Here is an 11187-nt window from a genome sequence, read left to right on the forward strand (position 1 = left end):
TGGAGTATCAGAGCAGGAGAGATGCTGACTGACAGGCAGCATCTCTGCTTAGGGAGAACTGAGCCATTGGAGGTGTTCTGTGGCTCGGTTCTCAGTGCAGAGACCCCGGGGGACAGCTGCAGTGTCGGTCTGATGCTGTGTCCACCTAGATAAGGGGAAAAAAATAAATACACACACACACACACACACACAGATGCCTTTAAGCATACATTGCAAGAACTCAGTTTCTTTCTGTGCCTGGGTGTCACGGGGGATGGCATACTGCCATGACAAACAGCCTGTCAGAGGCTGCGGCTGTACACCAGGAACTGCACACATCTGAGTGGTTGCACACATAGGTACATGTCCAGGGCCCCTCATATCCCTCTGTTTGCATGTAAGCGCTTGGTTGTGCAGTTAGAGAGAATAATAATAATTAGGCTAAAACACGTCATATTTTTATTTCTGCCTGTGTTTATAGCACAGATTTTGCATCCCTTTCTCTCTTCCCCTCGGATGAAACTGTTCTTCTGGACCTGGCCACACAATGCCGGTGTTCAGCTGCAGAACCAGAAGAGTCGGCACCGCAGCAGAAAAATCCAGGTTGTGGCAGCCAAACACCACTGCATTACCTGGGCAAGCGAGTAGGTTTTCTGGTGAGGTCACAACATAACCAGTAAAATAGCATAAGAAGGTACGAGGAGGTTACCGAGTGTCGGAGGGATGGGAGCACCCAATATTTTCTTTCTGGTCGAAGAAAAGTTGCTTTGAGCCCTCTGGAAGCTTCATCCTATTGTATGCAATGAATGCTACTACAATAGATTGCATTCCCAGCAGCTATATGGTTGTGACATATGGAGAAATCACTTTATCCAATCTGGTCCAGAATAAGTTAAAGTGAAATGATTCCCGGAGCTCATCTTTACACTTCCCTCTAAACTACTGTGTGCCAAGCTTTTAAAGGAGAATTTTTGCAGTCGATGGCCACAGTCTCTCTTCGAGAAGCAGCCCTAGAGTTGTCTATACAGACACACAAGTCCAATCCATATGCATCTCTGGGAAAAGGTCTGATGTATGTCCAACTCATCCCAATGTGCAGGTCTGGAGAAATATTTCATGCATGTCCAACCTATTGTAATGTGCAGGCCTGGAGAAAAATCTATGCATGTCCAACCCATCCTAATGGATACGTACGGATAGAGCTGCACAATTAATCGTTAAAATCGTGATCTCAATTAGCCCCCCTCTGAAGATCTCTCCTGCAGAGGTTGTGATTCTTTCATATAAACAAGTGGAGAAACTATCTGCTCACTCAGCTGTCAAGAAAAACATCCAGGCAGTTTAACTTGCAACATTGTAACAGCTTCCTTCTTAGATCAAAGGGATAAAAAAAAAACTGTAAATAATCTGGGCAGACTGCCAAGTTTTCAACAACCTGTAAATGCAGGAAGTTTAACCAGTCCTGCAAGCAGCTTCTTTGCAGCGCTTTTAGAGTGGTGAATACACCGCTCCTAAAGCACCCCTTCCCATTGAAATCAATGGGAAGTGCCTGCAAAACGTCTGAAAAGTGCCTTTGGCAGCGGCGCTTAACCCTTTATTTGGCCACTAGCAGGGGTTAAAAGCACCCCACTAGCGCTTGAAAAACACTGGTAAAGCGCCGCTAGTTTAAGCGGCGCTTTATGTGCGTTTTTCGGGCGCTGGCAGTGTGAAAGGGCTCTTAAAGCACTCGGGCTTTCACATTGGGATTGCAGATGAGGCTTCTTTTAAGCACTTTTTTTAACGCTAAAACGCCTGAAAAACGCCGCAGTGTGAAAGGGGTCCAAGTTAAAAACCAATATTTTTTGCTAGAAAATTACTTGGAATCCCCAAATATTATATATATATTTTAGCAGAGACCCTAGTGAATAAAATGCCAATGGCTGCAATATTTTATATCACACTGTATTTGCCCAGCGGTTTTTCAATCACAAATTTTTTGGGAAAAAATACGCTTCAGTGAATAAAAAAAAACAAAACCGTAAAGTTAGCCCAATTTTTTTGTTTTAATGTGAAAGACGATGTTACGCCGTGAGAATCGTGATCTACCTTCCAAGCAAAAAAATAAATAAATAAAAAAAATAAAACCGCGATTCTCATTTTAGCCGTGCAGCTCTACGTACGGAGAAAGGTCTGACGTATGTCCAACCCATCTTAGAGATATGCATTTCCAACCCAACTCATCCCAATGTGCAGGTCTGGAGAAATATCTACACATGTCCAAACCATCCTAATGGATAGGTCTGGAGGAAAGGTCTTTTGTACGAGAGGTATTTTGAAAGTTGGGACACGTCTACATGACTTCTGACCATTTAATGTCTTGATAGGTCTCAAAAAAATAAAAATAAATAAATAAAAGTTGTAAATATGTAAATCCTAAACTTTGGCTGAATACATCATTTACTGGAGTCTTTAACAGTCCCAGTATCTGCTAATCATTCCCACCAACCACCAGGAACAAAGCCTCAGAGACCTATTGTCGAACATCCACAGGACAGGGTACACAATGTGTTGAAGTTCCACTACGGAAAAAAAGAACCCCACGCAACGACCATTATATTCATCAGCAACAGCGGGAGAAAACTCGGAGGATGGGCTCATTAGCATCTGAAGACGACAGTTTCTACCAGGGACATCCTCTTATGTAGCTCTTTCCACATCCTTGGCAGAAACCAAAGCATTGTATGTATATAAATAAGCGGACAGCACCTTGGTTTCATGGTTGACATCAATGTAGCTCAGTACAGATAAGAAGTCTCAGCGGGTATTGGTGTGCTGCTGATTGAAAGTCAACAGATCCCTTTTCCCGGAAGATAACTATAACTGCAGGAGTACAAAGGGCGCTCCCAGCCCACACTACACAAGTCATCAACTTCCCCACAAGTTCCATGTTCTACAGCTCAGCAACACCACCAACTATGCCAACAGGTGGACTGCTTTACCTTTAGCATAACATTTTAAAAACAAAGCTTTCTGCAGCATGAAAACCCCCCAGAGGCTCAACACAAGACAAGACTGCCGCTCCACAATGATTGTTCACAGGCAGCACACAGAGAATTGTATATATCCAGAGACAGGCAGCCTCCTATCTGTGTCTTCAGTAAACAAACCTCTCCTCTGCCATGTCAGCTAGACTGATTACAACCAATCAGAAGACAGAAAATGCAAAACATTTGTCACTTCAAAGTCCCGGGTTCAATCCCTACACAGGACACCATCTGGGGCTAGTTATTTACAAAAAAAAAAAAAAAAAATGTATATGTATGTATGTGTGTATATATGTGTATATATGTGTATATATGTGTATATATGTGTATATATGTGTATATATGTGTATATATTCTAGGAAATCAGCATTATAAAAAGAATAGGTCAACACCGACAGACTCCATATTCTTTTAGAAAAGGTTTCCATTAACTGCTTCAGTACTGGGCACTTTTACCACCTTCCTGGCCAGGCCAATTTTCAGATTTCAGCGCTGTCACACTTTCACAATTGCACGGTCATGCAACACTGCGCCCATATGAAATGTTTATCGTTTTCCCCACACAAACAGAGCTTTCTATTGGTGGTATTTAAGGCTGGATTCACACGGCAGCATTTTGAATCAAGGGCAGATTTGCCACGATTCTGCCTGCGATTTTAAAGCGCTGGTGTGTGAATGACAAATCTCAGGACTCACGTTTAAATGGCGGTGCGGGTCAGCCGCGATAAATCGCGCTGCAACTGCAGCAACCGCATCACGTAAGGCATGTTGCCCAAAAGTAGCCCCCAAACTTTTTTCAGGTGACATGCTTTGTGATGCAGGTTGCCACGATTGCCGCATGATTTATCGTGCAGCAATCGTGGCAGGTCCGCAATTTTAGGTGTCATTCAAATGAATGGCATCTCAAATTGAGTCCCGCGGTTTGTCATTCGCCAGTGCTGTAAAATCGCTGGCCGAATTGGGGCAAATGTGTGAATGCAGCCTAAGAGATGCACTGAAATTTCAACCACCGGCTGAAAATGGTGTTATCTTTTCGGCCGATAAGAGAGAGGGAAAGAAAAAAAAAAAAAAAAAAAAAGTGCACTGACTATACACATAATTTTGCCATGAATTCACTGTGATTATGGTGTGCTTGCGGTGTGTTTTTCATAGGTCATGCAACTCCAAATAGAATGGGTGCGTTAATGATGCATGTTGCTGTGTTTTCAATGCATTTGAACTGGGAGGTGCATTTTGTGTGCTCCCCCCCCCCCCTCCTTTTTAACTGGACCACGAATGCAGAAAGCAGGATTTCTAACACCACAATGGAAGCCCAATGGACCAGTGTGAAGACATACATAGAATTTGAAAGGGATACATTTTTTTCTTGAGCTTTTCTTGTGCTAAAAAAGGTGCCATATAATGGCTGAGAAATTCATATTCATTTAAATTGATGATATTGATTAAAAAGTTGAATACAATTATATATGAAAATATAAATATATTTAATACGAACGTTTTATTGGGTGAAGAAAAAACAAAAAAAAACAAACAATAAACAAACAGTTACATTGTCATGTCAGAATGCATCAAATAAAATAACACAAGTCGGATGTTAGTGTACAGCATCTCAAAAGGAAAAAAAAAAAAAAAAGAAAAAAAAAAAAGATAATTACACATAATGATGTATAATAGGCAAGGTACAGCATATATCCAACAGATCCTCAAAATAAATATATTTTTTAAAACTGTAATTTTTGGTACACCTCTAGTATTTAAAACACCGGGTTGTTTTTTTTTTTTTGCAAAAAAAATAAATGAAAAAATTTTGGTTATAAAATAATCTTTCCTTGTAAATTTAGCCTGAAAGTGTATTCTGCTACATGCCTTTTCTTTCTCCATAAAGACACGGATAAGCGAGTTTGGGGTGGAGGAACTTGATTGGTCTGCACAGAGTCCTGACCTCAACCCAATGGAACACCTTTAGGATGAATTAGAGCAGAGACTAAGAGCCAGACCTTCCCATCCAACATCAGTGCCTAATCCCACAAAAATGTGTTTCTGGAAGAATGGTCAAACATTCCCATAGACACCCTCCTAAACCTTGTGGACAGCCTTCCCAGAAGAGTTGAAGCCGTTAGGCTACTTTCACAGTGGGGCTGGTGCCAGCGGTAAAGCGCCGCTTTACCAAAAAAGGTTTAAAACCACCAGCAAAAAGTGCCGCAGCGGCATTTTGCCGGTGCTGCCCCATTGTTTTCAATGGGCAGGGGCGCTTTAGGAGTGATGAATACACCGATCCTACAGTGCAGCAAAGATGTGGCTTGCGGGACTTTGACCATCCTGCAAGTGACCCGTGAGGCGCTATTTTTAGCACTGTAGCACCTGTAAAGCGACTCACTGTGAAAGTAGCCTTATAGCTGCAAAGGGTGGGCCAACTCAATATTGAATCCTATGGACTAAGAAGTCATTAACTTTCACGTGCGTGTAAAGGCTGGTGTCCAGCAATCTGCAATTAGGGGACCTCCAGCTGTTGCAAAACTACCCATCATGCCTCTGCCTCTGGGTGTCATGCTTGTGGCTGTCAGAGTCTTGCTATGCCTCATGGGACTTGTAGTTCTGCAACAGCTGGAGGTCGGCTAATTGCATATCCCTGGTATATACCCTTCTTTTATTGAATTGTCTATAGTCCGCACTTAGAGGCACCTTTGTATCTCTCTTTTGCATGTATCCTGGAGACTGCTTCTGCTCCTAACAAGAGGCTTCCCTGAGGGATGATCCTACTACCAGAGATGCATCTCCAGCGAGTGGATCTCAGAGAGTGTCTGTGTGTCTCTATAGAACCACTCCCTGTGTAGCCAGATGCTGCGACATGTTGCTCTGTAGAAAATCAGTTGCTAGTGATGGAAGCCACATCTCACCACCTCAGCTACAGAGGGAGCGATTCCAGAGGGACAAAGGGACAACTTCTTAGTAAACCTCCAACCAGTAGTCACGTGACCTTAAAAAAAAAAAAAAAAAAAAAAAAAAAAAATGGTACTGATGCGTCGCAAAAACACCTTACATTTTATGGGCAGTTTATGAGCACTTCACAGTGAAAGGTGTCTAAGGGTAACCATACACCAGGGCGCGGCAAATCCGAGACGCCAGCTTGGCATGCCGACTAGAAATTGCATCCTGGTGCCTGGGCTTTTATTGTCCCATTCACTGTTGTCACCAGGCGCAGGGATGCATAATTCCAAATCGCCATGAGATTTGGGCGCGGGGCACTTTTTTCGGATAGAAATATTCAGACAACAGTGCTGCCGCCCGAATGCTTCCACACATCCCGCGTACGCCACCACCGCTGTTCATCTCGGGCTCCCTTTGTAAATCTGTGGCTCAGGGACCGGCATAGAGGGTCTCACCAGATAGAAGGTCTTGCTGCTGACCCAGAAGTGATAGGTGTGACATCACTTCCAGGTCCCCGTTTCTCTAGTCAAGGGAAAGTGGAGCATAGGGGAGATATGCAGGGTCTTTTAGACTCCGGATGTCTCAATAAAGAGAACCTGTCAGAAAAAAAAAAAAAATAATAATTCACCACAAAAGGCGTGTAAAAAAATGAATTGTGCCCCCTACATATATGCACGTATTGGGGCGTCTATGCCTGAAAACTGATTGCAATACACAGGCTACATATTGCTTCGCACGCTGAAATGAGAACAATTCTAACACCAGACCTCCTTTGTAATGCTAAACTGATGACCTATAGGAGGGCTTTTAAAGCGTTGCCTATGAAAAATAAAGAGGGTAGCGAAGTTTGTCGCCATTTCACGGGCACACGCAAAATTTAGGGTTTGACATGTTCGATATCTACTCTGTGCAACCTTGGCTTTTTTATATACCAAAAATTTGGGTAATTTATTACATTTTTGTGTTCCTTAAAATTAGCTGAACTTTTGTGTTTCCTAGACCTCAACGGTAATATGTGCCATACAAATTTGGCACTGCCACCATTTTATTCTCTAGGGTGTCATAGGGCTACAGAAGAGAAGGGGTTTTGTTGATGAAAAGCTTTTTTTTTCTTCTTCAAACAAAGAAGGGGGGGGGGGCTTCTACCTTTTTCAGCTGGCTTCTAGATTCAAAGCAAATTTGTCAAGCCCTGCCATACACTGTACAATCTGATTGTGCAATCTCCTTTAGATCTACCAACAACTATGTAGTGCAAAGGCCTGCCTGGTATAATACAAAGGCAATGGACTGTTTTAGGTTTGTCCCATTACAAAGATTTGGTAAGTGTAAAGGAGACTCTACAGAGATTGTACAATCAGATTGTATAGTCAGTTATTGGCAGATCTAAAGACATACACTATGTTATGCAAGGGTCTGTCCGATAGGATACAACATTGATTGGCTAGATTAGGTGGGGATTTCTGCTGACAAAAAACAAAAACAAAAAAAAACACCCCCCTCCATGGTCAGCTTAAGTCCCCTTGGAATAATTACAGATAAAGCTCTTGATAGATCGCTGTACATATTCACGCCAATCATAAATCATCTCATTTAAAGTGAAATAATCAAAAAATACAAATCTGCCATCAATCAAACCAGACAAAGCAGCCCAGCACATGGCACCGTGTGATATAAACGAAGACTAATCCCGCACACAGCATGCGTTTGTTTATAAAGACGAGCCTTGCTTCACCGCTAATGCCAGCTTCATCCCGCAGAACCAGATTAGATCAGCAGCCACAAGAATAATCAAACATGTGTATCCAAATGACAAAGATTGAGCTGGATAAATAATCCCGTGTTCCGGGCTGGTGGAGAGGATCGGATCTGTCCACAAGGGCTCTCCAGGTTATACCAGACCCAATACACTGACTGCATCCAACTTCACATTTACACGTCACTCATGTTGGAATATGACAATAGCACGTTTCTTTTCCCCCTCCTAAAAAAAGGGAATTGGCTTTGATGGTAGCCAAAGCTAATCAACAACTAATTGTTCCTGGAAATTGGAGAGACAAGAGAAAGGAGTGATGGGCTGAACGTCTCTGTGCCCCCCCCCCCCCCCCCCCCCCGCCAGCCTCATGGGAAGACCCTCTCTTTATTGTTTAATGGGATCAGGTCTCAGTCCCCATCCCCCCCAGCAACCCCCACATCTCTAACTGGTGAGAAAGAGAAAGCACATGGAGGGTGGGGAGGGTGCGGATCCATCGGACAGGAAAACAAACCTGCAACTTAAAAATTCAGAAATACACTCTTCCCACACCCAAATTTTACTTCTTCCCTAGAAAACTCCCTTTCAAATGAATAATAATATTATATTTTCATTGAAGGGGAGAAATAATATGTGTGTGTGTGTGTGTGTGTGGTTAAAATTATATATATTTATTTTTAACCACACACAAAAAGAGAAATATATATATACACAGCAGCTTTGATGGCAATATGTCATAACCAACCTTTGAATACCCATAAACATACTGTTTAAAACAAACATACATTTTGTTTTTCTTACATTTTCCCTACTCCCTAATGGGTAGGAAGGTCCTGTTTAGAAGCAGCCCAAGAGTGTGGGGGTCACCCAGTGTACAATCCTATAGGAATGATGCAGTGTACACAGGAATAACGTACAGAAAATATACATCCACACAAAATAACCAACTTGACAATGTCCTTCCTCTATTATTATACTAGTAAAAAACAAAGTTTCTAGAACTTCATCCATAGTGTTTGAATAGAGGACCACATATATATATATATATATATATATATATATATATATATATATATATATATATACACACACACACATACACATATACACATACGTACATATATACATATACACACACACACACTTCCATAAATGAAGGATATAGATCTTTCCATGCAGATGGGGAAGTGCAAAGCACCAGCCTGAAGGGCTGATACAAATCACGTCATTATACTATATACAAGAACATAAAACTGATTACACAGAGATCAGACATTACTGGTGACCAGGAGATGTGATTCATAGAAGAGTTATACAGCCAATTCACCCCGGGAGGGATTAGAGGATGGGAGGGATGGCAGAACACACTGACCAGAAGAATACGTATAATTATCGGTGGAAAGAGTGTGCAGAGAGTGACCGACCTGTACATACTGGGGGGGAATTACCAAAACTGGACTGCTCATAAACTGGTGCAGCTGTGCATGGTAGCCAGCTTCTAACTTCAGCTGGTTTGTTTAAACTTTGACAATAACACCCGATTGGTCCTCTATGCAGAGTTGCACTTTCCAGTTTTAGTAAATCAACCCCACTATGCTATTAGAGGTCACTGACTACAGACAGAAGAGACACCCCCCACTGAAGCAATCTGAAGTTAGGCAATCTATAGAATGCCGGGAAAAAAAAAAAAAAAAACGCATGATCTGCTTGCTATATACTTTCCCTAGGCATAGGGTTATAAAAAAAAAAAAAAAAAAATTATATATATATATATATATATATATATATATATATATATATATATATATATATATATATTTAATAATAATAATAATAATAATAATAATGTAACAGGCAATATGTGAAATTATAAATCATATTAGAGTGCCCAGTTTCACACATTGCCTGTAACACATATATACACAGATATAGGTCTTCTGAAAATTGCTTAAAATCTCAAGTGTATAAATGTGCTCTCAGTACACAGTAAGGAAGCTATGTGGTCAGCTTTAGAGAAGATATATATTTTACACACACACCTAACCAAAACAATTGGGATACACACAGTTCTATCAATCTATACAGTCATTATAAAACATCTACAGGAGTCATATAGAGAAAAGACAATTATAGGAAGAAGTGTATAAAAGTGTGTAAGTGTTGCTGTGGATGGTATAGGCAAGGGTCCTATATATACACACACACACAAATATATACACTACAAATCACCCCATCTATACAACTGGACACACCAATCGACCTTCACAGACCTTTTATATAAAGGGTCAGGAACTACAGGGGGGCACAGATCTCAGACACAGAAATCACAATATATTATACATACATGTGCGTTTACAATCAAAGGTTATAAAGTTGCTATAGGAGGGTTATACTATAGCAACTTTATAATATATATATATATATATATATATATATATATATATATATATATATATATATATATATATATATATTTATTATTGGAGGGGTTATTTAAATGTTTAATTGAATCTCCCCACCTGTACAATCACACACACTTGTAGCAATGTACAGACATGATACATATGTCTCTACGCGGAGTAGATCTATTGGGGGGGGGGGGGGGGGTCTATATACAGCCCCCCCCCCCCATACACACAGATCTCGGTGCAGATAACAGGACAACCCCATCCTCTGTACAGTGCCGTGCCCCCCGCCGTCTAGCTGCAGTAACTAGTAAGGAGAAGTTGGGTGAGCCGGGTATAGGAGACTTCCTATGGTGACAGGTAGGTATGTGTACTTACCAGAGCAGCACAGAACAATGAGAAGGACGGTGAGGTATGTGAGCGCCATCCCGGCCTCCGGTCGCAGTGTCTGGGTGTGCCGTCCTCCGATCCTCTCCTTCCCTCCTAGCCGCTGCCTCCAGCACTGCCCAGCCAGCAGCAGGTGAATGGTGACGTCACATCCGGGCGGGCACGCCCCCTCCGCCCCTGTCCAGAGTGGAGGAGAGGACGGACACCTGTCACCTGATCGCCTCCTCAGTGTCCTCACAACACAGTGTGTCCCCGGAGAGCCCCGCCCACACCTCTCCGCACCTCACCGGCACTGGGCTTCTCCCTGTCCGTATAGTTCTGTTCTCTCCGTCCAGGAATAAGAATACGTTTTCTAGTCACAAATCTTACAGAACATCTATACACAGGACGTATTAAAATTCAAGAAGGTCCAAATCTCATGTTTGTGTCGTATGTCAGTATACAGAGCATCCGCAAAGTATCCACAATGCTTCACTTTTCCACATTTTGTCATGTTAGTCTTATTCCAACATGGATTCAATTCATTATATTCCTCAGAACTCTACAAACAATACCCCATAATGACAACGTGAAAGAAGTTTGTTGGAAATCTTTGCAAATGTATTAAAAATAAAAGTAATCCCCCATGTACACAAGTATCACGGCCTTTGCTCAGTACCTGGATGAAGCCCCTTTGGCGCCATTGTCAGATCTCTCCAGAGATGTCCAGTGGGGT

The 11187-nt window shown here is 41.9% G+C and overlaps 1 protein-coding gene across 2 annotated transcripts in view; it reads right to left on the bottom strand.

The window, feature by feature from the left end:
• CXADR (CXADR cell adhesion molecule) overlaps nt 1-10631 on the bottom strand; it is a 98446-nt gene extending 87815 nt beyond the window's left edge. For both annotated transcript variants that reach the window (XM_077480058.1, XM_077480057.1), the window contains exon 1: nt 10464-10631. In XM_077480058.1, coding sequence (XP_077336184.1) covers nt 10464-10512 — 49 coding nt within the window. In that variant the 5' untranslated portion in view covers nt 10513-10631. The remainder of the gene's footprint in view (nt 1-10463) is intronic.
• Between the last annotated feature and the right edge of the window lie 556 nt (nt 10632-11187).

Source organism: Lithobates pipiens, unplaced genomic scaffold, assembly GCF_037356315.1.
Source record: "Lithobates pipiens isolate NorthernLeopardFrog02 unplaced genomic scaffold, aLitPip1_a1.2 Scaffold_16, whole genome shotgun sequence".
Taxonomy (NCBI): Eukaryota; Metazoa; Chordata; class Amphibia; order Anura; family Ranidae; genus Lithobates; species Lithobates pipiens.